The sequence below is a fragment of the Eumetopias jubatus genome, unplaced genomic scaffold (genome assembly GCF_037043125.1).
Source record: "Eumetopias jubatus isolate StellerSeaLion01/CBP00866 unplaced genomic scaffold, mEumJub1_p1.0 scaffold_14, whole genome shotgun sequence".
NCBI classification, from domain to species: Eukaryota; Metazoa; Chordata; class Mammalia; order Carnivora; family Otariidae; genus Eumetopias; species Eumetopias jubatus.
In genome coordinates this window covers 107,998,177-108,025,570 of record NW_028274820.1, presented here as the reverse complement: position 1 = coordinate 108,025,570, position 27,394 = coordinate 107,998,177, and the positions used below count along the sequence as shown (strand labels likewise).

Sequence of the window (27,394 nt, the reverse complement as noted above, 5' to 3'; positions counted from 1 at the left end):
GTTTTGCTCTTGGTGGTGTTAGTTTGGCAGTTGAATCCATGCATATCGGTAAGATTCTGGGCCGAGGGAGGACAGTGGAGTGCAGAGCCTGTCACAGATAATGGTGGGAGCCCCCAGTGATCACCAGGAAGGACAGCTCTCCCGCCAGGTGCACCTCTGGGACCTGCGAGGCATAGCAGCGTCTGTGCTGGGGGAGGGGGAAGAACACAGCCCCTCCCTGCGAGCTGCATGGTGCCCTGCACGCTCTGTGGCGCCAGCTCCAGACTCTGCCCTTGCATTTGCAAGAGGGAGAGCGGAGAAAGAAATGGGATCGCTCTTTCCAAGGGGAGTCCAGGCCACTGGAGCCAGGAGCCTGGGGACCTAGGAGGGAAGTCCTCCCCTCCCCCCCTCCCCTCCCCTCCCCTCCCTCCCCTCCCCTCTTCCCTCTTCCCTGTCTTTCCCTCCTCCTCCCCTCCTCCTCCCTCCTCTTCTCCCCCAGCCTCCCCCCTTCCCCCTCCCCTCCCCCTTCCCCCTCCCCTCCCCTCCCCTCCCCTCCCCTCCCCTCCCCCTTCCCCCTCCCCTCCCCTCCCCCTTCCCCCTCCCCTCCCCTCCCCCTTCCCCCTCCCCTCCCCTCCCTCCCCTCCCCTCTTCCCCTCCCCTCCCCCCTTCCCCCTCCCCTCCCCTCCCCCCTTCCCCCTCCCCTCCCCTGCCCTCCCCTCCCTCCCCCCTCCCCCCTCCCCTCCCTCCCCCCTCCCCCTCCCCTCCCCTCCCCTCTTCCCTGTCTTTCCCTCCTCCTCCCCTCCTCCTCCCTCCTCTTCTCCCCCAGCCTCCCCCCTTCCCCCTCCCCTCCCCCCTCCCCCCTCCCCTCCCCCTTCCCCCTCCTCTCCCCCTCCCCTCCCCCTTCCCCCTCCCCTCCCCCTCCCCTCCCCCTCCCCTCCCCTCCCCTCCCCTCTTCCCTGTCTTTCCCTCCTCCTCCCCTCCTCCTCCCTCCTCTTCTCCCCCAGCCTCCCCCCTTCCCCCTCCCCTCCCCCTCCCCTCCCCTCCCCTCCCCTCCCCCCTCCCCCCTCCCCCCTCCCCTCCCCCTTCCCCCTCCCCTCCCCTCCCCCCCTCCCCCCTCCCCTCCCCTCCCCTCTTCCCTGTCTTTCCCTCCTCCTCCCCTCCTCCTCCCTCCTCTTCTCCCCCAGCCTCCCCCCTTCCCCCTCCCCTCCCCCCTCCCCCCTTCCCCCTCCTCTCCCCCTCCCCCTCCCCTCCCCTCCCCTCCCCTCCCCCTCCCCTCCCCCTCCCCTCCCCTCCCCTCCCCCTCCCCTCCCCCTCCCCCTCCCCTCCCCTCCCCTTCCCTCTTCTCTGTCTCTCCCTCCTCCTTCCTATTCTCCTCCCTCCTCTTTCCCTCTCCCCTTCAGATGAATAAAATTATTTAAAAAGTGATGTATTTTTTCAAACTTATATTCAACATAGTATTTAAAAAGCTTTGAAAATTTTAATCATTCCTGTCTGGCAATTCCCTGCTAGTTATTTTTATACTAAATAGTTCTTAATGACTTTGATAACTTTTTTAAATGGTTCCTGTCAAGAGAGATTTTAAAATACCCGTCTCTTTCCTTTCTGCTTTTGATTCCTACCGCTCCCATGGGAGCCAAATACTCGACTCTGTTTCCATAACAATTTTTCTTTTTCCCTTGCAAGACCGTCCTGTTGGTTTGTTGGGGCTGATTTGAATCTTTTCTGAGAGCACTGCAGTGTATGGATCAGAGAAGCACAGCCTGTCGGAATTAGTGGATTGAGGGCAAAGAGCCACCCGTGGGGCGGGGGTCACCCGTGGGGCGGCCGGTGGCCTCAGATGTGTTTTGTGAGCGTGTCCGTGTTTTCTCTGTAGCTGCAGAGGAGCAGCTCAGGATGCTGGGGCAGTTCTGAGCTCCTTTCTCATGGTCTCTTCCAGTGTTCTGGGACCAGCCATGACCTTCAGAGTGAGCGCCAGCGTCCAAAACCTGACGGCGGCAGACGTGGTGCAGGCTACAGGTAAGGCCCTGTCAACACAGCCCCGCGTGAGTACACACACCCCGGGCAGAGACATGCACAGTCTCCCCAGCACCCCGACATCTAACTGGGCGACGGGACGGCCGGGTCAGTGGGCACGGCCGGAGCCTCATCGCCGTGGTGCGGCCCACCCGGCTGCAGGTGGAGGACACGGCTCCCTCCGAGACAGAGGGCAAGGGTCTGGGGTCTGTGGCGGCCCCCAGTCTCCGTATGGACAGAACGGGTGCCTGCTGCTTTTGGCATCCCAGCCAGGCTGTGCTTTTGTCTGTCACAGACCAAGACAGTGCCAGAGGGGGCGCTTAACAGAAACAAGGGACTTCGCCACAGCTTTGCTTTGGAAGCCCTGGTTGCTCCGCTCACCTGTCCTGAGCCCCGGCGAGCCACACCCATACCGTCTGGGGGGGCTGTTGGCCGCGGGGTAGGCGGCTCCCGCGCTCCAGCTAACGGGATGAACTGTCTGCCTTACCTCTTTTGGTTGCTGTTGAATTTTACTTGTCAGATATCTTGGTGCCCTTAGTAACTCTTCCTGCTGAAAGTGCTGATTTCAGGGGCCCGTAGTTTTTGGTTAAGGGAGAATTCCCTGCCACGTTGTACTTCCAGAAACCTGACCAATTTCAGCTCTGAGGAGAGCCGAGTACCCCAGGCTTCACTGCAGTGTCATGTGTCACTGTGAGGCCGGAGCGGTTGGCTGTCACTCAGCGAGCTGTACGGTGTCGTCCCTCAGCACGGCGGCCTGATGCGGCCCCAGCAGATTCCGTTGCAAACACTCTGCCTCCTGAAACAGAGCGGGTTCTGTGTCGGTGGCTCTGATGCCTCCCTCCTTCCCTCCAGCGTCCGTTCTCCCATCCTAGCTGCTCAGCAGGAGGGATTATTGGCCATATTTAAGACCAAACCAGTTCCTAGTCTTTTCAGGCAGAAACATTCACAGTTGTTTTACAAGTGGCCGTTCACCCCAGTGCTGGGAAGTAATGCTTTTCTTTTTTTTTTTTAAAGATTTTATTTGTATATTTGAGAGAGCGAGAATGAAAGAAAGAGAGAGCACATGCTAGGGGGGAGGGTCAGAGGGAGAAGCAGACTCCCTGCTGAGCAGGGAGCCCGATGCGGGACTCGATCCCGGGTCTCCAGGATCATGACCTGAGCCGAAGGCAGTCGCTTAACCGACTGAGCCACCCAGGCGCCCGGGAAGTAATGCTTTCAAAACTGGATTTGCTGGAACTTCGGGATACAATAATGAATGGAATAGAATGGAAGGAAGTTTTTCCATCTTTGACAATCATGACAGTATACTCACTGACCATAGCCTTCATTTATTTTATTGCTTTCTTGGGAAAATGAGGTCGATTATTTAAAATCTAGTTTCTGGGTCATTTTATTTTATTTATTTATTTTTTAAAGATTTTATTTATTTGAGACAGAGAGAATGAGAGAGAGAGAGAGAGAGCGCACAGGAGAGGAGGGAGGGTCAGAGGGAGAAGCAGACTCCCTGCTGAGCAGGGAGCCCGATGTGGGACTCGATCCCGGGACTCCAGGATCATGACCTGAGCCGAAGGCAGTCCCTTAACCAACTGAGCCACCCAGGCGCCCCTCTGGGTCATCTTAAATGTGTTCGTGTTGAATACCAAAGCGCTATATGCCAAGGGGAGATTACCGTCAGACGTATGTTTGAATGTCATAGTAACCACTTTCTAAAGACCTGAGTTTGCTACGTTATAGCAGTGTGTTTGTGTTAGCTCGCCAGCTGAGTGCTTGTTGCTCGTCATGCATGAGCAAACGGACAACACACGTGCATAGTTTCAAAAAATTAGTTCTTTTATGTTGTGAATCATTTCAGGATGTTATGAATGTACCTGATGCTACACAGGAAAAAGATGATGAAAGATAAGTTTGTGACCATTAGGGTTCTATAGTTCGGCAGTAGACTTACCACTCTGTAGTGGGCATTGAGGGCCAGGTCCCCAAGGGTGTTAGTACCAGGAGGAGAAATGAGCTCACTGAGCCCTAGACTTATTCGTGTGTTAACAAGGAAAGGGATTTGGGGGGGTTTCTTGTTTTCAAAGACGATGTGGAGCCCTTGTCACAAGCTACTGGATGGCGTGGTTGGGGCAGGCCCTGCGTGGGTGGTGCTCAGCACCTGCGGGAACAGGGCCCTCTGCTGGCATTGCTGCCGCAGACCCAGTTGCTGTGGTGGCTTCCCTCGGGGGTTTCCTGGCACCACGCTTGATGCCCTTCTTGGGCTATACGACCGGTGAAAGGGACACAACCCCGCTGATGGAACTTCAAGGGTATTTGTTGGCTAACCTCATGCAAAAGGGTACCAAACTTAATAGGCTTGCTGTTAATACCACGTTAGTTCTCATCAAACGTCAGTGGCATTTGTCCTGACGGGTGGATGCAGCTGGTTCTTGTTCGGAATCTCTTCCTTGTATTACATGATTCTTTTCTGGATTCTACGAACCTCGGCATGAACACAAGGTGCTAGTGAATGCTGAAAGTAAGCAGGCGCTGCACAGGGAGGAGCTTCTGTATTCCCAGGTGCAGAGAAACCCTGGTGTCACCGTGTTTACTGTGTGAGTGTTCAGAGCACAGGTTCACAATCCACATCTGCACACACTACAAGGTGCCCACAACTGGAAGTATAGTAACTGGCACTTCTCATCTTTCTGGCCGTATGCCATCTGATCAAATTGGGCAGAACAGAGAAATCGTTTTCTACTCTTCATTTCCTTGGTAGTTTATTCTCAAGTAGCATATTTCTAATCCATTTTTGCATTTCTCCTTTCAGAGAAGATATGGTTAAGTCATCTTTTGGGAAAAGCGTTTGCCTTCCCCTGGGCAGCAGTGCACACCCCCAACCCCTGGGTTCCCATGACTCAGGGCTGGGAGCTGCCGTGCGCACTCCCTGTCTCCAGGATCACCTGTTCCTACAGCTTACCCCTCTTGGCACCCTGGGGAAGCTGGGCTTCTGCTCGGTGGCGCGTTCGACTCACTCGCTGACCATGTAGCTGCTGGTTGGCCGTCCTCGGCGGGCGTCTCCCTCTCACCTGTGTTGTCAGCTCACGCTTGTCTAAACGGAGCCTCTAAGACTTGCCCTTTGGCTAAAGTTCTTTCTTTCATCTTGTTGGGGAGACAGCACGTGCCATTTCAGACAACATCTCCTTACGCAAAGATGTGATGTCTTTCCTCGAGTTCTAGCAACTGGAGCCTGGCTGCCTTCTCATTCACCTGTCAAGCATCTGCAGGAGTGAGCGAGTCTCCTCTCCGCTGTGGTGCTGTCCCGCTTGTGGTTTACACATTGTCTGCACGGGGGAGGGAGAGGTCGCATGGCCTGTGGACTCCCACTCAGGGCTCATCTCTGGACCCTGAGGCCTCATGAGCGTGTTTTGAGGGTTGGACTCCAGAGTGAGAGATCGGGACAGCTGTGCCCCGTATGCATGATGTTTGACCCCAGAGCCCCCGTGGCAGTGAGTGCTGCCCAGCCTCCTGGACTCCGGGTAAAGGGGACAGGTGTGTCTATTTTGGAAAGGGTAATGGAGTCCAGCCTGGGACAGTGAAATGAGCCCTTCTATGATGCATACTCAGTTCACCCCTCTGAACTGTTGCTCCCAAGCGAGAATCCGTGCTTCATGCTCATCTAGGTTCTCCCCTGGGCAAGGCACCGTGCAGGCTCTAGGCTGACGCCAACACCCAGAGGACAGCAGTCTGCCCAGGAGGAGCCCGGCAGGTCTTTCAGAGAAATGGACAGAGTGCCCGGTGCCAGGGGTGGGGGGCTTGCCAGATAAGGCTGCACAGAGGAGCTGGCTTGGGCGGCAGCCAGGGATACTCTGGCTCTTAGGGGGCTGGAAGGTGAGGAAAGGGTGGTCACATGAGGGACAGCAAGGAGGGCCAAGGCACGGAGCCCACATACCAGGGACAGGGTGGGGAACGGGGCTGGGGGCTGGAGTCCAAAATCGGTCCCGAATCAGACTTTGCAACGTGGGACTGTGTCTTCAGTGTCTACAAGGAGCCCTCAGGCTTGGCTTCCTGTCGCTGAGGGACTCGGCTTTCCTTCCTGCGACACGGGGCCGGCCGGGGGTCCGCACGCTGTGCCTGTGACAGGGATCTGAAACCTGGAGGCCTCTGGGTCTGGGCAGGGGGAGGGGAGACCTGCGGCTGCATGAGCTGCACACTCGCACTGTGGCCATCTGCCCCGGGCGGCCCATTGCGGGACATGCCACTGGGGTCAGCGAGCGCTCCAGGTGGTGCTGTGCATGTGTCACTGGCCATGTGTGGCCTGGAACCTGTCTGTGGTCATTGCACTCTCGCTGAGGTTTGGACTGGAGCAAATGTTGGATGGGCTAGCGCACCTCAGTGTGGACAGGAAGTTGTACTTTTCCAGTGAAAAATAAGGAGGCGGCTCTGGAAATGCTAGAAAAGGCCCACTTGATAGGAAGATTTGTGTTCATTTACTGGTGAATGAGATGCCTGTGAAAAATAAAAGTGGAAGAGTCCATAGGATCCTGCACGCTTCTCTGAGATGTAAAGTTAGAGAATCAGAGGACTTTTAGGTGAAAGGGATGTTGGTGTTCCTCTTCTTTGAGCCCTCATGACACAGATGGGGAGGCTCAGGCCAGAGCAGCCGGTGGGCTCTGTGGTGAGTGAGGCGCGCTGGGGCGGGGCACCCCTGGGGGGGCCGCTGATCTGCCTCGCAGGAAGGACGGGCCGGGCCGTTCTGTCATTTCCAGTCAAGCTGGCTGCTCAGAAAACAGCCTTTGTGGAGGTTCCAGGGCGCATCCCGGGAGGTGGGGCTCCCTGTGGCCCAGCTGCTTCGGGCAGATTCCAGGCTGAGGGGGTGCAAGGCCTGGCTGGCCCACAGGACCCCAGCCGACAGGCAAGGGCCTGCCGGCGAGGTCAGTGGGGAGCATGCTGGCGGGGGACGGTGGGGGAAGGCGGGGCCGCTGCATCAGTGTCCACCAGGCTGTGCAACACTAGAACGTGGCACAGGAGGAAGGTACCGTGGGCAGTGAACCAAGACACAGAAGGCAGGGCGAGGGGAGACGGGCGCCCTGCCAGGATGGAGTGGCAGGTCGGAGGTCGGAGGCTGGGGACTGGGGACTCAGCGTGTGAGGCATAGCTCGGGAAGGTCGCTTCTGAGAGGAGAAGACAGCTTGTCCTCCAGGTCTGGCCACTCTGTGTCTTGTGTTGATTATTGCTCGCAGGGGAGGAGTTGAGCTTATCCGACTGAACTGATAGATTATACGTTTCAACAGCAAAGTGTAGGAGGAGGCCTCTCATCCCTTTGAACATCCTGAGAAATGTTCCATCTTGTGCAGCCCAGAGAATAAGAAATCATCTCTTTAAAGGCATCAGTGGGGTTAGGAGTGGAAGGCTCTCTCTCTGAGGGAGACTCAGCTCTGAGGCACTTTGCTGTAATGCGGGCTTCTCACTTTTTTGATGATGAGAGAAGATCTATTGAGTCAGAGCAACAGTCCTCATTCCTGCTTAGCAAAAAGCAGATGATGGGCTCGGAGGTTTCATCCGGGCCTGATTCAGTGGCCCAGCTGCAGGATGCGCGTCGGGCAGAAAGATGCGGTTCCTGCAACTGAAGAAAAGTGAATCTACTCTCAGTCAAAACACAGTGTCGTTTGGGGGGTACTCTGCATGTTGGAGAACTCAAGAACTTCGTGCAGTAACATTTGGGCACACTCTCCACACCGGTGTGGTGGCAACTTTGCTTCCATCTGGCAAGGCCCCAGCGAGGTCCTGTCCCCCTCCGTGCTGAGGGGCGTGTTGGTGCTGCCCTGCTTTGCCGGCCCCTGCACAGCAGCCGGGCAGACGTGCATGGGGAGCTTGCATCAGGGCGAGGGCTGGCTTCCCTCCATACGCCCGACCAGCCTACTTGCCGTTGGGTTGAGACCCGGAGACAGGAGTCCTTCATGAGCCACACAAGGACGTGTGGTCGCCTCCCTTCTAGGTGCACGTCTGTCGGCACCAGAATGAATCGCGAATCAGATGCCAACACAAAACCAGCACAAGGATGCCAGGGGGTCAAACTGTAGGACCGGACTCAGAAATGAGGCTACCAGGGTCGGAGTGCAGTGCAGGCAGGAGTGGAGTCTGGAGCTCAGGGGGTCTGGGGGGGACGCGGTGGGGGCAGGGGTCTGGGGAGTGACCCAGCATGGACATCGTGGGGCACCTAGCCCGAGCTGAGCTCCTGGACAAATTCCAGGCCTGGCCTGCTTCCTCCCCAGGCCACAGGCTAGCATGGGACCCAGGGTAGGAAGGCACAGACCTGCCGATGAGAAATCCACGGCCAGGGTTAGCGAGTCCTGCTGTCTCCAAGGACCAGCGGATTCTCCAAGTTGGCTTCGTAGTCAAGTCCAGTTTCGCACTTACTCAGTCGTTCACCTGATACCCGCTGAGGTCAGCCTCGGGCCAGACACCGTTCAGGAGCAGAGAGGCTGTCTGGCCAATGAGACACTCCGCCCTAGTAGAGGCCAGCCCCCCAGGGGAGGCGCAGAACGAGGAAAGAAGCAGTGATGTCATGTGGCGTTGCCAAGTAGCACGGCGACGTCCGGTAGCAGGAGGCACGGTGCAATACCTGACGTGGGGTCGTGCAGTATGGCGTGACGAGATCACCCAGCACAGCGTGTCATGCCGTATGCGATGTAGTGACGCGCAGAGCACAGTCGTGGAAACACCATAACATACATCACATATACCACTGTCGTCCAGAAATGGCAGGTGTTCTGAGGAGAAACCAGCCGAGCGGGCCGGGCGTGGGAGCTGTTGCCGACCGTGGTCAGACAAGGCCTGGGGTGACCTTGGAGCAGACCCACTGGGCGCGAGGCAGCCCGCCGTTGGACCTGGGGGCGTGAGGAGGTGACGGAAGCGGGCTGGGGCTGCCTGTCGGGTGGGTGATGGTGGGGCATGTTTTGGCAGGAGGACGGAGGTTCCGGCGGCCCCAGAGCGAGGGCCCAACGGCTGCAACCTCCCGGAGGTGCAGTGGGTGGCGGGAAAGGAAGGGCGCCAGCCCCATGACTCCATTCTAAACAGCCAGGTAATTGCTTCTGGCATTTTGATGAGGGTTTGCTGGAGTGGAGCGCAGTGCTGTCAGCGTGGTAGAGCTGTGCCAATCGGCCCAGCTGGAGGAAACTATGGAGCCGTGTCCCCGTGATCTGAAGTTGTGGAGGCCAGTTCTCATCCTGGCTTCACCCTGAGCACAAATGAGTCGATGCTAAGCGGGGATTTCATGTGCTGTGATTTGCAGGGTTACCTGAATGGGAATACATGAGCAGCGCTCAGGGCGGGGTTGGGGGATGTTGCGTAGACTGAATACCAGAAACCGTATTACTCGCTATTCCCTGCTCCATGTTCGCATCTGGACAAAGGGAGACGGCAATTACAGACCTCCGTTACAGGAGGAGCACGTTCCCACCTGCAGATGGGTGAGCATTCGCTCTGCGTGGCATTTGGCCTCCCTTGAGCAGCTGAGAGCATCAGTCACTCTCTGGGCTCCCTGGATCCCCAGGGGTCACCGGTTGTTACTGTGCTCCTGTTCCTGGCCTGCTTCGTGCCGTTCCTCAGGCTTCCCCGTGCTCACCACCTCCTGTTGGGGGGTGGACGGGAACCAGAGCCCCACATCCTCTGCACCTGCTGCTGCTAGAAGGGTCTGGACCGTTTTCCCTGCCAGGTGAGCCTTCCCTCTGCTCTGACAGCCTTCAAGAGGCACCTAGCGGGAGCCTCTCCGAGGCTGGACGGTGCTCCACGGGTGAAGAGTCCTGAGCTGTGCCTCTTGCTGCCTGACCACCGTGCTGAATAAATATTGCCAAGTTAGTCATTGCTCTTTGCTCTGTAGGTGGAAAGTTGTCTAGTTTTATTAGCAAGCAGGCTGTTCGTGGGCACGGGGGTCTCATGTGGAACCCAGTGCATGCAATAAATGCTTTGTCCTGTTGTGCAGGCCCCTCTGAGTGGGATGGACACGGGGTCAGAGAAGCCGACTCCAGTCCAGGACTGGGGTCCTGAGGTAGGTGCCCCGGCTCATGCATGCCCTGTCGCCTCCAGGCTGGGGGCATTTGGGAAAGTCCTAATTCCAGGTGCCTTGTTGGTGAGATGGGGAGCGGCACCGGCTTCGTAGGTTCTGTGAAGGTCGGATGGGGTGGCCTTGCCCGCCGACAGCTCCAACACGGTCAGTTATCACTGATGCCGTTTTCCTACCGTGGGTGTTGGGACCCCAGCTTCTGCGTCTGGGACGTGAGGGTGCTGTGTGACCATGGATGGTCACGGTAGCATGTGCATGAGCACTTTATCGCGAGTCTGCCTGATGTGAGCTGTGCGCAGCCCTCTCGATGGGCGATGCCCCGCGGTGTCCCCTCACTGCCCACAGCTCCCCGTGTTTCCCCGAAGAACTGGCCTTCGAATCCTTGTCCAGATCGGCATCTGGGGGAACCCACATCTCTGGGACCTGGGCCTTTACTTTGTCTGAGTGGAGAAGCGGCTGGTGTAACGTGACCTGAAACACTGAACAGGGTCAGGTTGCCTGCAGAGCCGCCCGGGGTGAGGGGAGGGAGGTCACAGCCGCGGACACCGCTCCTGTGGCCGCGTTGGTCTGAGGTGGTGTCGGCTTAGAAAGGGTGTCGGGGCCCAGACGCTCTGAGTGGGGACTCTGCTCGCTGGGCAGGCAATGGCATGTGGCGCAAGGGAAACAGAACTGGGGGGCGGCCCCAGCACCCAGAGGCTGCTTTGGGGAGGTTAGGGAGGAGATTCCTGTGGGACGAGGTGCCCCTAGAATGAGACATGCAGACGTGGGCCATCGGGGGTTCGTGGCTGTGGTCCGGGCGCGCCCCTGCTGGAAGCACAGGCTGGGGACTGGGCCACGTGACCGCGCCCACGGCCTGTCTCTTTCTCTGCCGAGTCAGCGGCTGACTTGGGAAAGCTGGGCGGTCCGTGACCAGGCCACGTGGGTGCTCCCCAGGGCGTGAGGGGACACTCGGAAGACGCCCTCGGCTGTCCCTGTTGCTGTTCTGCCGCCGTGAGTGTTGGAAAGCCCCTGCTTCCCCTGTTCCCACAGGCAGTGTAACTTCGTGGGCACCTGAGTTCTGTGCCTCCTCTCTCATCGTCTCTGCGTAAAACCCTCAGCTTTGCTGCCTGCGCAGCAGGTGCCTTGTTCTGAAGATGGGGCCGTGGGGCTACGGGGAAGCTTGTCAGGACGCCGCTCAAGACGGGCCCCTGGGTGAGGAGACGGGGACGGGGCTGGGCTGGCCCCCTGGCTGTGTGCAGGGAGCGGCTCGGGGGACCTCGTCGTCAGGGCACACATCCTCCCAGCCCAGTTCCATCAGCCACACCGCTGCCCGGGGCTCGTGGCCGGCCGTCTCCAGCGTCTGTTAGAGGCCCCATCCCTGGCTGTTCGTGCTCAGACCACAGTCCCCATGGCAACAGGGGACCGCTGCGTGCAGGGGATTCTAGCTGGGGGCTGGCTGCCGTTCCGCGCCCGGCCCCGGCACCCCCGCCCCTGAGGCTTCGGCAGCGGCCGAGTGGCACGGTCTCCCCGTGGCAGCTCCCTGTGCAGCCCTCAGCGCCTGTAGCCGCTCGCAGTGGGGCAGGCAAGAGGACCTTTTCGTGCGGGTGGCCGTCCCACCAGCCCACAGACGCACTCAGCCCTGGATTGCCCCCGTGTTTGCTTTAGGAGGCTCTGTGCGACCCAGCATTTGAAGCATTTCCTGCGCAGCGGGCACGAGGCGCGCCGGCCCCTCCAGCTCCTGGTGCCCGTCAGCACGCGGCTGCCGTGCAGACTCAGGTCGGCCAACCGTCACCCAGCCGGCCATCCCCAGGGCAGGTCCTGCAGATGCTGGGACTCAGGGCAGGATCTCTCACTGCAGGGCAGAGGGTCAGGGAGGTGTCAGAGCCCAGAGCTGCCTGGGCCGGGGGGACGGGCCCTGGCATTTGGGACCAGCTGAGTCCATTTGGCACTTGGGCAAGAAGCCCTTCTGCAGGAGATGTGTCACTGGCCCATCTTGCTGGCCAGTGCCCCAGCGGAGGCCGGCTCTGTGTCCTCAGGGCTTCTTTCCCATCCATCAGCCACGTTTCCTCCTGCCTGGGATACTAGACTCTTGAAGGCTCATTCTTTTTTTTTTTTAATTTAAATTTTATTTATTTTTAATTAACATATAAGGTCTTATTTGTTTCACAGGTACAGGTCTGTGATTCGTCAGTCTTGCACAGTTCACAGCGCTCACCAGAGCCCACACCCTCCCCAATGTCCATCACCCAGCCACCCCATCCCTCCCACCCCCCACCACTCCAGCAACCCTCAGTTTGTTTCCTGAGAGTGAGAGTCTCTTATGGTTTGTCTCCCTCTCCAGTTTTGTCTTGTTTCATTTTTCCCTTCCTTCCCCTATGATCCTCTGTCTTGTTTGTCAAGTTCCACATATCAGTGAGATCATATGATACTTGTCTTTCTCTGACTCATTTCTGAGGGCTCATTCTTGAAAATGAAGCTGGAAGTTGACCCAGCAAGGCTGGTACCCACATCCTTCTGGCCCTGGACGCCTCTCCCTGGGGCAGACACGGTGATGTGCATCAGGGCACACCTTTCCCACCTGCTGTGAAGGGCACCGTAGGTCATTAGCAATCAGCAGATGAGCCATGGGGACAAAAAGGGCTCAGCTGGGTGACGTGTGACCCCTCCATGGCGGAGGTATTCAGTGGAGCTGAGGGCGGGATGGCTCCCTTACCTTAGCCCCTGTGCCTCCACTTCGGGTGTCTCAGCTGTAATGGACCGTGAGGTGTGAGCCGGGGTAGAGCAGGTAGGGCAGGTTCCAGTGTCCCCTGCTCCGTCTGGACGTCTGCCCTGCTGTCCTGTGACAGTGGAGGCTGGGAAGGGGAACTGTGAAGGACGGGGGGTGGGGTCAGGGCCTCGGCCCCAGCCCCTATTCTGCTTTCCTGTTTCGAGACTTTGGACGACTGTTTGGTGTCAGTGAGCTCTGGCCTCCTTCTTTGTCAGATACAAGGACTAATGATTATGCTCCGTGGGGTTGCAATAGCATCAAACGAGGCAGGACGAATTTGGTGGGAGACGAGAGTCAAACTCTAAAGGGTGTGGGAGTATTTTTGCTGTGTTCTTTGTGTGCCTGGGATCAGAAAGACGTTGGGCCAGCTCATGGCGACACAGTGTCGTTCGGGGAAGTTCTCATTCTGGCCAGGAGCTGACAGTCTCGTGGAGTTGGACGGTCCCAGCATACTGTGCAAAGAACGTGGAAGCATGGTGACCTGCTCAGACGCACAGGGGCTGCGCCGGGACGTGAATCCGCACCTCTTCCTGCTGCGGCAGGTGGGGGCCGCGTGGTCGTCGTCCTACGCGGGGGCGTGCCACGCTGCGAGGTGCTGGCGACCTGGAGCGCGACGGAAGCCTGGGCTGCTGACGGGCGCAGCCCAGCAGCGGCGCGCGGCGTCCACATCACGGGAAGGCGGCTGGGGAGGGGGCCACCTCTGCCCTGTGTAGACGCGCCCTGTACCGTGATGCCTTCTAAAGGTAAACGCAGTTCGCCCTGGATCATTTTGTTTTCTTAGAATCATCACGAAGCACAGGAAAGCAAATTCAGAGTGAGAAGTCTTCAGCAAAAGCATTGACATAATTCCCTCCAGGGCATAAAATGGTGCGTTGGGAAGTCTCGCCAACCTCACCACCGCACTGATATGCCCAGCGAGCCTGTGTGGTGGCTCGGCCGACCCAGTTTAACGGTGGTGACCAGAGTTGAGCCTTCACGTCTCAAGAGTCCCCACATACAGTGGTTTCTTTAATTTTGGACTCTTTCCTCGTGAGCCCAGCTGACCTGCCAACAGGTGCTTTCCTGTGGAGGTGCTGATTCACTTCCCTGGGCCGGAGAGCTGGGAACAGAGCTGCCCTGTCCTGGGCTTCTGATGGCCATGGGGACCTGGGCAGAGGGGGGGTGCCCCCCATGGAGAGCACATAGAGCTGCGCGTGGTGCCCCCTGGCCCCACCAGGACGGTCGCCTCCCTCCACTCTTGCTCCCCAGCGTTGAAGGTGAAGGAGGCGGGGCCAGGGCCCAGGGCCGCTTGCTGCACTGAGGCCCTCCGCCCAGCAGAGCCCTCCTGGGGTCCCTGCTGCCTGCACACCTGCACCCCGGGTGCCTGCCCCGTCCTGTGTGCTCACACCCAGGCCCTACCTCTTCTCCAGCTTCTCGGGGAGAGCCTAGAGCACCGTGCTGTCAGCTCTTTGGAGCTCTCAGCTGCCCAGCGACTGCCTGTCCCTGCCCCCAACCCACGCCCTGCCTCACCCCTTCCCGGGGCTGGCCAGCTGCCGCCCTCGGCCGCACCGGCCTCCTGGCACTCAGACGCATCAGCCTTCACATCTTCTCTGTGGCTGCCCAGCCTAAACTGTTCACTGTGGCCTTTTACAGAGGACATTTGCTGACCCCAAAGTTCAAGACAACGTTTCTCGAAGTCCCAGCTTGGCTGGCAACTTGTTAACAAATAATCCTCTGCACTCTGGTGTGGGGCCCGGCGGCACGGTCAGACCCTCTCGCCTGGTGGCATTCACGTCGGAGGTCCACTCACTGCTGTGGACAAATGCTCCCTGAAGATGGAGCCTGGTCTCATGCATCTTTAGACCCCACCGCCCAGCTGGTGCTTGGCCCACGGCACGGAGCACAGTCAGTATTTGGGTTTGATGGGAACAATGACGTGGAGTGAAGAAAAACGTGCGGCATTTGCAATACGTTTCCTCTGTTTCATGAGACTCCCTGAATGGAGGGTTTTAACTGAAAAGCAAGTTTAAGCAAGTTTATGGCATTTTCCTCTGCAGAGATGAAACTTCATCCTGACCATACCCTGCACCCCTGCAAACACAGCCCAGACTTCCTCTGACCCTGGCCACCAGCATCTGCAACCCACTCTTCTGTGGGGCACGGGGAGAGGAGTTCCAGGAAAGAGGGGAGTGCAGACTGACTCCCTCTGATTTATGGTTCTCGTCTAGGATGATGACTGCTTGCCCCATAATGCTTGAGTGTGGTGACCAACCAAACACTGAACGTCTGCTAGGTTTCTGCTGCTTGCTGGCCAGCCTCAGGACCCAAAAGCACTCCATTTCAGGGCCAGCTGTGGGTCCACGGTCACCAGCCTGCCCCTGCTGTGTCCCGGGACCACGTCCAGATGGGGCAGGCACCTCCAGGAGGCGTGGTCACATGAGGCTGGGCAACTCAAGGAAACCGTTTCCAAAACTAATCTTAGGGGCGCCTGGGTGGCTCAGTCGTTGGGCGTCTGCCTTCGGCTCAGGTCATGATCCCAGCGTCCTGGGATCGAGCCCCGCATCGGGCTCCCTGCTCTGCGGGAAGCCTGCTTCTCCCTCTCCCACTCCCCCTGCTTGTGTTCCCTCTCTCGCTGTGTTGCTCTCTCTCTGTCAAATAAATAAATAAAATCTTAAAAAAAAAAAAACTAATCTTAGCTCCAACATCTTTATGAGAGAAAATCGTTCTTTGTGTCGGGACAGCGTTTTGTGGACGTCCCACGATGCCCACTTACAACTGGTCTGCCTTCTTGCTGAAGGATCAGGAGACATTCGAAGCTGCCTCCGAAGGGAGAAGCACCAGGTAGAGGTGCTGAGACGAACTGCAGCGGGACGCTGGCCCTGCGTCGGGGGACTTCTCTCCCTCCTGGAGCCAGAGACGCGGCTGCTTGTAGAGGAGAGCCTGAGCGAGAGGGTGCACCTGCCGTGGGCACTCGCCGCACACCCTGTGGAACCGGAGGGCGGCCCTCCGCCGCTGAGTCCACCTGTAGCAGACCTTCGTGCTTGCCTGATGTTTGCAGACAGACGGACGGCTCTGTCTGGCAGTCCTTGGAGAAGATAAACAGAAGCGCGAGCTCCCGTCAGAGGGGACTCCAGGCGCAAGGGAGCTGCGGCCCCGCCTGCTTCGGTCTGGAGAGTGGAGCGGGCTCTGTCCCAGGCAGGGTTCTTTTATGAGCCCCGCTCTGCCTTCCCCTTGTTCTCTCTTTAAGGAACCTGTTCAAGAACCCAGTGCCTGTGTGATCTTCGTATTCTAAAGGAATACAGAGACGGACAGTAACGTTCTCGTGCTCCAGGGTAATTTCCATTCTAAATACACAATTTATCATCATTCAATAGAAGTCAGGTTTCTTTGATCTGTAATTAAATTTAGAATGTGTTATTTTTTTGAAGGCCCTCATGGATTTTTGACCATATTCTAAAAACTGAACGAGTAAAAGAATTTCCAGCATCCGTTTGGTGAATGGTTCTACTTTCGATCCCCTCGCCATGAAAACATGAACCCCCAAGCACCCCTGACCTGGCCTGTGGGCTGTGTGGCCTCCTTCCAGGTCGGCACAGCCCCGGCTGGCTCTCCGTCCTCACTGGCCCCACGACCGGCACCCTCCACGCCCCTGCCGCGCTTAGCTGAGATGGACCTTTCACCTGAGAGCCGTGGGCGCTGGAGGCCTGCATGCCCAGGGGTGGTTTGCCTCGTCATTCCTGCAGATGGGCCCTCTGTGGACCTTCCTGGGGCTCCGCCATGACCTCCTGTCCTTGGTTCTGTGTTGAAGAAATGCTTGTGGGGAAAACACACCTGCTGCTGATTAGGATGCTTCTCCAAGTCTTCCAGCCAGAAAACCCCACCCTAACTCTTGGGGCTGGAGGCCAGGGTACAGGCTGACGCCCGTGGAACCATTACGACTTCTGCCAGTAGACGGTAGGAGTGACCTACCTCCCATGCGTTCCTCTTCGCCCAGGCTGCCAGAGGCTCATAGCTACCTTGTGGGTCCCGGGGAGCGTTTCTCCCCCAGGAGGATGTGTCGGGTGGTACCAGGTCATCTGTCACCTCCTGTCCTGTACCCAGCGTACGCTCTGTGTCATCCCGCGCGCTGTGTTGTATCCTATCCAGTAGTGTTTCCCTGCTCCTCCTTCCTTTCTAGTGCTTTCTTTCCTAGCTCCTGCTCTTTGTGCAGCTGAGTCTCCGTGTCACTGCTCGGGAGTTCCCAGATGAGCTGCTCTGTGCCCCTCGCGTCCCAGGGACACCAGATCACCAGACGGGTCTGTGATGCGCTGACCTGTAGGGTACAGAGAGTAGGTGAAAAGTCCCTTCCAACGGCACTTGGAGGACAGTGTGCTTGAGCCGGTGCTCGATCTGTTCGTCAGGAGAGCAGACCTTTCTCTTCCCACCCCTACCAGCAGCAAACGTCCCTGCAGATGACCTTCCAGAAGTCACTCAAATCAAGAACTTTAGGTTACATAGGAGAAGACAGGGACATTGAAAAAGGAAAAGGGTTGTTCTTGGAAAGATGGTGCCATCGGCGTCCTTCAAATATAGTGGCTCTCTCTGTGTAGACAGCCAGCTCTCTATCTGTGTGGATGGTGCCCTCTCTGTGTGGACAGCTAGCTCTCAGGGACGACTTGCCTGCTCGTGTGGCACTAGTCCCAGACAGGTGTGCACAAGGTCATGTTAAGGCATCGCCCCCCACTCTGGCTGTCCTCCCAGTTCTGGTTGTGCATCTTGGCCTGTGGGGTGGGACAGAGCATCCAAGGGGATGAGAACCTGAACCACTGACAGTTGCTGGGCCCAGACCGTCCTGTTGACCATATGTGATGTGTGGAGTGTGTCTTGTGTGTGCGTGTATGTGTGCAGGTATGAGGTGTGTATATGCATGTGCTGGGTGTATTTGTGTGCAGGTGTGTGGTGTCGGAGGATGCAGAACAGCCATTAGTTAACTGGGTGCTAAATGACATTGTGGTGACCTTGGAGGAGCGTAGGTTGCCCCCATCCCTGAATGTTCCTGAAGGTGCCCGAGCAACCAGCAGCCTGCGTTCCCATGTTATATTGTGTCCTGGTCCAAAGAAGCCTGGTGGCGGCATGCCATGGCGGGTCCGGCAGCACTGACTTGGATCCCAGTGTCTGATTCTCACAGAGCATCTTTTGGGAACCCCACTTTCTCCACGCATGGGGTAGTGTCGGCACCCCTCCCTGGAAGGGTGAGGTTGCCTGTGCAATTGCTCCCATGCTGGTCTCCTTGCTGGAAACTGGTTCAGGGCCTGAATGTCCACAGTAGATCAGGGGCTCGAGCTCCGTGGGCTCTGGCTTTCTGGGTTGAAGGATTGGCATGGTGTTCTGGGTTTTCTGAGCTCAGTGCTGCCTCTCACAAATGACCCTGTCCCTGGTTATTTGGCACTTCCTGTGGTCAGGCACTTCCCCGTGAGCAGACGGGACTGCATTATTAGTTGTTCGCACTCAGAGTGGCTCATGTGACGTTTGACTTCGATGCCTCAGTGGATTAACAACCTCATTCGGACTCCATGTCAGGTCCTTGTGTTACTGCACCGAGCAGTTTTGGGTGCTTGTGGCTAGAGGTCATGGTGCTGTTAAGGAAGGAGCCCTCCTCCAGTGTTGTCCACAGCTCGCCTCACCACGTGCAGCGACTCTGAGCACGGAAACCTCCCCTCCTCTGCTTTCTCTGGGTCCGCAGCCAAAATGATCTTTGGAAACTCCCCGGGCGTGGGCCCCTGACTGTTCGCACTGTGGTGCAGCGGCCACGGAGTGGTCTGCCCTCTCCTCGGAATGGCTTCAGCCTGGAGGGGATTTGCTTCATGGGCCACCTGTCTGCAATGGCTCTTGTCAAGCTTGTGGAGAGCACCCTTGGCTTCATCCTGCGCCGATGTAGGTCCCCCCCGTTGCTCAGTGTCTCGGTTGCTTGCGCATGAGTAATGGCAGAGGCGGATGCACGACTCTCAGCAGAGCAGCTGGGCTGGTTTTGTTCCTTTAATTTGTGACGCGGCTGTGATCAGGCATGGCCGAGCCACGGGGACGGCAGCCCCATCTCGGCCGAGGAGAGCTCTAGTCGGTTTGCCCCGCTCTTTATCCCCTGGTGATGTCAGGACCATCAGGCCGCACTGTGAGGCGGCGTGGTTTGTCAACATGAGGCTGGGGCTCGTTGCACTGTGCGCCGAAACAGGGCCCCTTCTCAACAAGGCTGCTGCGGCCTCTCCTTGTGCCATTCACGGCCTCAGAAACCTCTCCACGTTCAGACGTAGATGAAGATAATGCACGTGATGCGTCTAGCAACTGGACTCGTGGGAGTGAGAGCTGGGTGCAATGCTGCCCCCAGAGCCATGTCCCGGTTCGACCCCCGGATCTGTGATGTGGACTTATTTGGAAAGAAGTCTCTGTAGATGTCATCACATCAGGAGGAGGTCATAGGGGATTGGGGTGGGTCCTGGTCACGGAGAGGGAGATGCCACGTGAGGACAGAGACACACGGGGTAAGTGCCCATCGTGAAGGGCGCAGGGGGGCGAGGCTGGCTGGCAGACCCCAGGAGCTGGCAGAGGCAGGAAGGACCCTCCCCTGGAGCTCCCCTCTGAGGGAGCCCAGCCCTGCCCGCACCTGCGTTGTGGACTCTGGCCCCCGGAACTGCGGAGTCTCTGTCCTGAGCCACGCAGGTTGTGTGCTGAGAGACTCCTACAGCACCACTGGTTCCTAGACAAGCAAAGTCGGCCTAAACCAGTGAAACAAGGCAGCCCAAGATGTCCGTAGCCCATTACACGGGTTTGTGGTCTCTTTTCTGTAACTTGGCTCCTAACTGTCCTGTTGTTTATAAAGTGAGGAAACTCTGACATGCTGGACAGTAGGATTTGCAAGATTAAAGCTTTCTCTGAGATAAGGTGTTGATGCTGAGAAAGGCTCCCTGTTTGGGTTTGGACAAGGCCAGCTGGGCCCATGGGAGTGCCAGGAGACCCCAGGGCATGCTCCTGCACACGAGGAGCTGGTCTGCAGCCCCTCCACTGGCCACCAGAGAGACGCCCGCTCGCCAGTCCAGGGCTGCTCTCACGCTGACTGTGCTCAGCATCAGGGTTCCCTGCTGTCAGTTACAGGGAGCGCTGACAAGGGTGTGTAACTTGGCAGGGCTGCAAGTGAGGGCAGAACTCTTCCCGCTTTGCCCAGTCAGGGGTACCGACCGGGGCAGGCCGAGAGTCTGTTCACAGGCAACGCGGCTGGGACGGGGCCCCAGGCCCCAACTCCACCCCGTGTCCCCTCTGCTCCACCGCAGGTGACTGCCATTGGCAACCACCTTTCTTATCTTGTTTGCCGGGCTCCCACTCTGGGGCAGAGCCTGTGGGAGCTGTAGGCGCCCGGCCACATGCTGTCCCTGCCCTTGTGGGGCTCGCAGTCTCGGGAAGTACATGCGCACACGTGTAATGAACAGAGGGAGGGCAGGGCAGGCCTGGACCCAGCGAGGGAGGAGGGCATGCACCGCCAACAGCAGAAAGACCGTGCCCACCAGGAGGGACGCGGGCACCGCGGGGCGAGCAAGCTGCCCCCGCAGCCTGGGGGAGGGAGAAGGTCGGGCCAGTCAGTGACCGTTTCTCATGCTTCTCCTAAGTTAGGAGATAGAGCAGCAAACGGGGGTGACGGCGGTGGCAGTTCGCATGCCCACAGGCACCGAGGGGACTGGACAGACCCCGCCTTGAGCCGGCCGCGAGGGGGTAGGCGCAGAGGGGGTCCCCGTGGAGGCGGCCGCCCTGTCGAGGCCACTGCGTCCATCTGTGGCTTGTCTTTGTTTCTGAGGTTTACGAACTCTAAGGACACTTCATGTCACATACGTGTAAAATTTCTGACTGTTGAAATGGCATTTAGCAGAGGCACACTATCCCAACATCTTTAAAAAGAGACACTTATTTTCCTGGTTTTATGTACATCAGGCCATCGTTTCTTGTCTTTACTTGAGAAAACACTGACCTGTGAGCAATTAAAAGGGGAGCTCTGTAATGATTCCAAGAGTGTTAATAAAGTGACAACTGTCAGCTGAGTCCTCGATTCTGTCACGATTGGGACACTGGAGGAGCCCTTCAGATTAAAAATGCAGCAGGCAAAATGTGACCAAGGTTAATAATGTCACTGCAGAATTGAGCGAGCAGGAGAAATCGATGTGGCAGAATCCTCCTCCTGCAGGACTGAGTTCTGTGGAGAGCTGACCTGAGATGTGGCCAGTGAAGGGTTAGTTGTAAATGTGCCCTCGCTGACCCCAGTGACCCTTGGCAGGGTTTTAATGGCTGACCCAGCCCTGGGCACGTGGCAGAAACTTGGTTCTGTTGAAAATGAGTGCAAGACTGACTCTTACCAAGTGGTCTTTCCAACACTTCCGTGCGGCTCCCAGAGGTAGATGGAATGAGCACCTGTTTCCCAGGACCCTTGGGGTGCTGCTGGCAAGGCTGGCTGGTGCCGTCTGTCCAGTGTGAGACAGACATCGCGCCTTCGCACATGAAAGTGTTGGTCGTTAGGATGTGACAACCCGTATTTACAGAGCATCTGTTAAGGAGACCCACCGGAGTCGGGGAGACGGCACCCCTGAGGTTGCGATTAGCAGACTGAGGGAGGCAACGAAGCTGTGTGAGGTGGGAAGGCGTTCCCGCCGCGGCAGGCACCGGCAAGGGTCTACGGCACGGCGGGGGGAGGGGATGCTGGGCTGGTGGTGGTTGCCCTCCGTGGGCAGCCACAGAGAGGACGGGGTGGGGAAACCACGGAGAAGTGTGGCTTGAAGGGGAGCCGGCTCGTTGGGCTCGGGGCAGCCGACGCAGGCAGGAGGTGACAGTGATGGGATCTGGTGATATGGGGGAGGGCGGTGAAGGCACAGTGAGGAACAAATGGCTGCCGGACCCCTGGCTCCATCCACGTGGAGACAAGGAAGCAAAGATGGACCCGTCGGGGTGGGAAGGGCTAGGGCTGTGTTGTCTGCAGAAGAGTCTGGTCTGGGGGCAGAGGTTGTGGGGCCTGGTGATCCGGTGGACATGTCCGACAGTCTGGGAGGGCTGGGGCCCAACCCCACGGCCTGGCCTGTTCTGGGGCCTCTCCCCCTGGCCCCTGGGGGCCTCTGAAACGTTTGCTGGCGAATACTGCATCCTGGAAGACGGTGTGTGTTTGCCTCTGGACCGTGCTCCCCCGTAAATGCAGGTCTGGTATTGGCACCCTGCCTCCCTTCCGTCGCCCCCTGGCATAGGTGACCCCAAGTCCCGCTGGAGGTGCGTTTCCGTGCTGGCTTCCTTTGCGGGAGCAATGCCGGCACTGACACGTGCCTAGGGAAGATCCAGCGGGGATGCCCTGAGAGCAGCCCCCACATCATCCTCCGTGGCCACCCCACTTTACGTGCACCCCGGAGCAGTGCTCCCTCTCAGCCTGATTCGGAGGGAGTCTTGCAGGGTTCCATGCTCGCTCTGGGGTTTCTTTAAGTTTTCCTCAACAAGCTGAAACACCACTTACATGAAAAGAAACTTATGTGCAGGTTTCTGGAACATGCCTGTTATGTTTAAAGCTTTTCTTTTACCACATTAATCAAATTTAATCTCTTGAATGATTTACGATAAGACACACTAAGAAAGTTTGTTTTCTGATTTGTCCTAATGCCCACCCCCCCGCAGAGCTCCCTGTGTTTGGCGTCAGATGCTGCGGTCGGCCCTGAGCGTGTTTTCCCCTCTCCGGTCCTTATCTCCATGCTGATTAAATAGTTGAGCTTCTGCAACAAACCGGCATGAAGAGGAGATGCAGAGGCCTCCCCGTTTCTTGCGCTCCCTCCAGTTAAACCCCAGACGTAGCTGAAGCGGCCCCTCCGAGCCCCGTGGCACTTTTTGGTCAGTTCCTCATGTGGCGTCTGCCCCTGCCGTGAGCTTTTTCAAACCCTTGCTGGTTTGGAGCCTAATGCCCTGGTGCTCTCTGAGATTCCCTCACAAGTGACCACACACCTCCCCAGCCACAAACCCCTTTCTGGGTCAGCTTATGAAAATCACCTCCGTTGACCTTGTTTGTGGTTGAAAGAGTAACCCACCCCACGGGACAATGATGACGAAAGGACAGAGCTGTGTTTGTAATGGGTGATGCGTGACACGTGATGCACGACTTGGGGTGCTGAGAAGCAGGCGGGTTCCTGCCACAGAGGATTGCAGGGGTGTGGGTCAGGCAGACACAGGAGGGTCTCAGGCCCTCTCAGCCCACGCCCTCTGTCCTGGCTGGCAACAGCCTGGGGAAGTGTGGCCCCAAGGGGACGTGGTGGCTTGAGGGGACGGCGTGGCCGGCCAGGTGTGCTGCTGGGACAGGTCCTTCCTCTCCAGGAGGCCCCCACGTGTGGCCGAGAAGTGACGATGCCCACCCCGGGATGACAGGGGCGCAGGCCCCCCCCCCAGGAAGTGTTTCTGGCCGTGAATGGCTGAACCAAACTTCATAGCATTCATTATTTTTAAAAATTTCCCCCAAATCACCCACAAAACCCATGGTCATTGCTTCTAGAGGAATTCGGTGAAGGCTTTCCATCAACACTCACAGTCTAGTTTTCATCCTCGGGATTTTGCTCCCTTCTGAAAAGAATGTCAGAAACCAACGAACAAATGAATAGGAATCAAAGGAGATCACTTATGATAAGAAAATGTTATGCATAATAAACATTAGCACATGTTTAACAAAAAAATTTCCTCTAGTAGAAGTCATTCCCATGTTAATTTAATCCTGCTGTCTAAGATAATATAATCTCTTTGAAACAGTCTCGACTTTAGTGCCCAGGGACCTTTCCTGGATCAGAGGCCAAATTTCCATCACCTGATGAGCTCATCTGATGTGACAGCCTTGGATGCAGATGGGGAGTCTCCCGTCAATAGCTTTTCGTCAGAGACAAAGAGAGGCAAATGTCTATATTCATTCCCTCCCCTCATGCATGAGTAACACCAGCTCTTCCCTCGTCCTCTGTCTCTACCTGGTAGTCACTGCAAATTTAAACTTCAGCTTTTCTGTTTTGAGCTGGCTGTGCCTGCAAAGCTGTTTATGGACGCCTGGCAGCCTTGTCTATCTGTTTAAGTTCAGCGTGTTTTGACATGTAAATTTACATGAGGCATATTTAATCAGTCACAATGATATGCTAATTGGATTCATCTGTGAACTGAATAAAAAGCACATTTGAAGAAAAATGAAGTGCACTTATTACCAGCTGAGGCACTTTGTAATCAGCACTGTACATCATCGAAATGCGAAAAGATAAAGGTGCCAGGTATTTGGTGGGGGAACCATGATGGCCCTAATTCAGGTGAGCTTTTCTAGCCTCACTGACCCACATGCACAGAGTTGTGTGTGTGCGCGTAGCTACTGCAACCGGCCGGTCATTGTTCTCTTTGGGGCTGACCCTCGAGATCACTCGGGACACCTCACACCAGAGCCATTAGTAAATCCATTATGAGTGTGTGAATGTGCACAAGTGTGTGAGCGCAAATGAGTGTGTATGTGAGCCTTCACAAGAGTGTGTGTACGCACATGTGAATGCAAATGTATGCGCAAGTGTGAGCATGGATGTGTGCAAGAGTGCGAGTGCATGTGAGTGTGTGCAGAGGCATGTGTACGTGAGCACATTTGAGTGTACAGGCACGTGCGCCTGGTGTGAGTGTACATGTGTGTGCGAGTGTGTGAGTTTGCAGGTGTGGTAAAGTGTGTGAGCATGTGGGTGTGTGTGTGGCTGTGCAAGCATGTGAGGGTGCAGGTGTGTTTGAGTGTGAGCACTGTGTGAATGTAGTTGAGTATGTAGGTATGTGTGAGTGTGCAAGCATGTTTGGGCACTTGCGAGTATGTGAATGTGTGTGGCTGTGCAAGCCTCAAGACTGCAAGAGTGAGTATGAGCCTGGAGTGAATGTGCTTGAGTGTGTGAGCATGTGCAAACATGTGAGCATTCGCAGGTGTGAGTGTGTTTGAGTGTGCGTGCAGGTGCAAGCGCAGAGGAGAGAGGTTTCCTTCCCTGCCCCCCCCCCCCCAAGTCACATTGTGGCTTAGGGACTGGGTGTGAGTGGAACTCAGATCAGGCAGTTCGGCTTCCTTCCCGTGAGCTCTCACCCAGGCAGGAATGCCTGGAGCTCTAGGATCTCCACAAGCCTAAGCCTCCGGGTGGGCTGATGCAGGGCCCAGAGCCTGGGAGCTCCCTACTCCCCACTGCCCCACGCCTTCTGTGGACAAGGTGGCGGCCCTGGTTCTCTGCTCTGCTCACCACACCTTGCCTTTGTAGCCTGGAGTCAGAAACCAGCAAAAGGAAGTGAGGGTGCCCCCACCAGTGTCTCGGGGTTCTTCACCCCCTATCGTCACACATTTGCTCGGCTGTCCTCTGTGCATGGCACGGGCAGTGTGCTTCCTGTGCTCTTGTGTGTGGGGAGTGGACTTCTGGAAATCCAGCGGGCTCCTCCGAGTGAAGCCGCGGGTGTGAGTGGCGGATCCAGTGCAGCTGCACGGACAGGGTTGGCCGCAGCCTCTGTGTTTCCACTGTCTTCCTGTGTGAACATGAGAGGTGCAGGGATGGGTAGAATTTTCTCTTTGGCAGGCAGGCATGTGCGGAGCCGGCGGACAGAAGCAGCAAGACAGCAGGAGGGAAAGGATGCGTCCTAACCCAGCCCTCAAAGGGAGCGTCCCGTCACAGGCCACCACGTGCAGGGCCGAGGCTTGGCAGTGCCACCTGCGCCTGGGGAGAGCCAGAGGCCACATACACAGCGTGCAGCCTGTGGGTCTTGGGGAACTCTGGAGGGAGGAGTGTGGAGTTCTGCTCACGAGTGTTGCTGGTGCACGCACGGCTCTCCGTGAATAACCAGAGGGTTTCTGGAGGCGACTGGCTTGAGCCCCTGAGGTTGAAGTTGCTGTGAACTTGTTTCTGCTGGGTAGGTTCCAAGACACTGAGCTGAGGAGATGTTAACAAAAACTGCATCCACGAGTATTTATGATGCATGATTAGTGAAGGTTTTGTTCTGTGAATTATGGTTTTCTTGAATTCTAGGAGAATGTAGAAATAAAAGCATAATTACTTTTAAAACAACCCATGAAAATCTGCATCCATCGAATGTACTCTTTTCAACATGATTCTATCAACAATGTCTTACATGGTAACTTTTCTTAGGCCACGTAAGAAGTAGTTTGGCTTGGACATACCTTTAGAAATATGCTTGTTTTGTGAGTCAGGCTGCTCACTGGTCTGCTCTTACTTTATTTTTGGCATAATAAGAGGGGATGGTGAAGGATGGATAACGTGTGCCTGGGCTGCTCCTCTCTTCTTTAACCCCTGCTGGCCCCAGAGGTAACCAAACTGATTCCTGAGCGCCAAGTGTCTACCAGGCAGTGTTCTTTGAGGTGTGCAAAGGGTCAGCCTCCAGCTTGCAGCGGGAGCCATGAAGTTGGCCAAGCTCCCGAGGAGCTTCAGAGTCCACTGAGGGTCCAAGTGAGTGGGTCCTGGGTTCGGGTCTGCAGAGTCCAGATGAGCGCGTAAGGAGACAGGGCAGGAGAAGGTAGGGTGTGAGCAGGCTCCACCGAGAGTGGTCTGAAGTCATCAGCAAGGGCAGCAGAGGTCCCCCACCGGGGTACCTGGAGATGGCGGGGCGGCAGCTGGAGGACGGAGGGGCTTGGGCCTGGTGGGTGGGGCACAGCAGCTCCGGTTCTGTGGAGGCGCAGTGGGCTTTCAGCAGGAGGCAGCAGGAGGGAGGTGTGCTGGAGGGAATATAGTGGGATGCAGCAGGTGGAACGCTAGGAAGGGTGTCTGCAGGGCCCTGGCTCTGGAGGCCTGAGCTGGCGACTCTGTGCCTGCCCTATGACACCAGCTCAGGACGCGTCAGCTGTCGTTGTCAGCGTGGTCATGAGTAGATGGACGCCTCTTTCACGCTGTACCCCCAGAAACTGAGGACTGATCACCCAGCCACAGGCAGAGCGAAGCAGAAAGGTTTCCATCCCGGAACAGAGCCTCAGAAAGATGGAGGTGAGGCTGGGGATCACGTCACCCCTACGGAACTAAGGTGCCTACAAATGAACCACTCGAGCCTGCAGAGCCCAGGCACCCTGCCTCACCATTACGAGGACTTCGGTCTGAGCAAACAAGGACAGCTGGGAGAGACCTGGCGACTTCCAGAGGAATGTGGCGTTGTCCTCCTGCAGCTCTGTGTGGCTGCTGAGAGAAAACTGGTCTAGGGCCGTAAAGCTCACGTTACAGGGTCGGACAGGCATCACGTTCCCCGACATTCTGTTAGGAATACAAACAGAAAAGTCGAAGAACGGTGCCTGACCGTGTGCGTGTGCGTGTGCACGCGTGTGCATGCTTGTGACCGAGTGTGCATGTCTTTCTGTGCATATGTACAGATGTGTGCATGAAGTGTATGTCTGTGTGTGTGTACATGCCCACATACATGTGCGGACACATGTTCACAGTATCATTAGTCTTTCGATACATGTTTATAGAAGGAAATGGCCTCGTGAGAAAGGTCTGCACGCTACTCTGGTGCCCTCCACATCTGCCTGCCCTCTTTGTCCCTGTTCCTGCCCAGTTCTGCCACCTCTGCCTCACACCTGTTGTGGGTCAGCCTCACCTGTGTCCCAACTCCAGGTCACTGTGCAGAGC

General features: G+C 57.0%; 1 protein-coding gene across 2 annotated transcripts in view; it reads left to right on the top strand.

Moving 5' to 3' along the window:
- Window positions 1-27,394, top strand: part of PTPRN2 (protein tyrosine phosphatase receptor type N2) — an 812,882-nt gene that overhangs the window by 388,553 nt on the left and 396,935 nt on the right. For both annotated transcript variants that reach the window (XM_088018277.1, XM_028092397.2), the window contains one exon: window positions 1,916-1,995. In XM_088018277.1, the coding sequence (XP_087874403.1) occupies window positions 1,916-1,995 (80 nt within the window). The remainder of the gene's footprint in view (window positions 1-1,915; window positions 1,996-27,394) is intronic.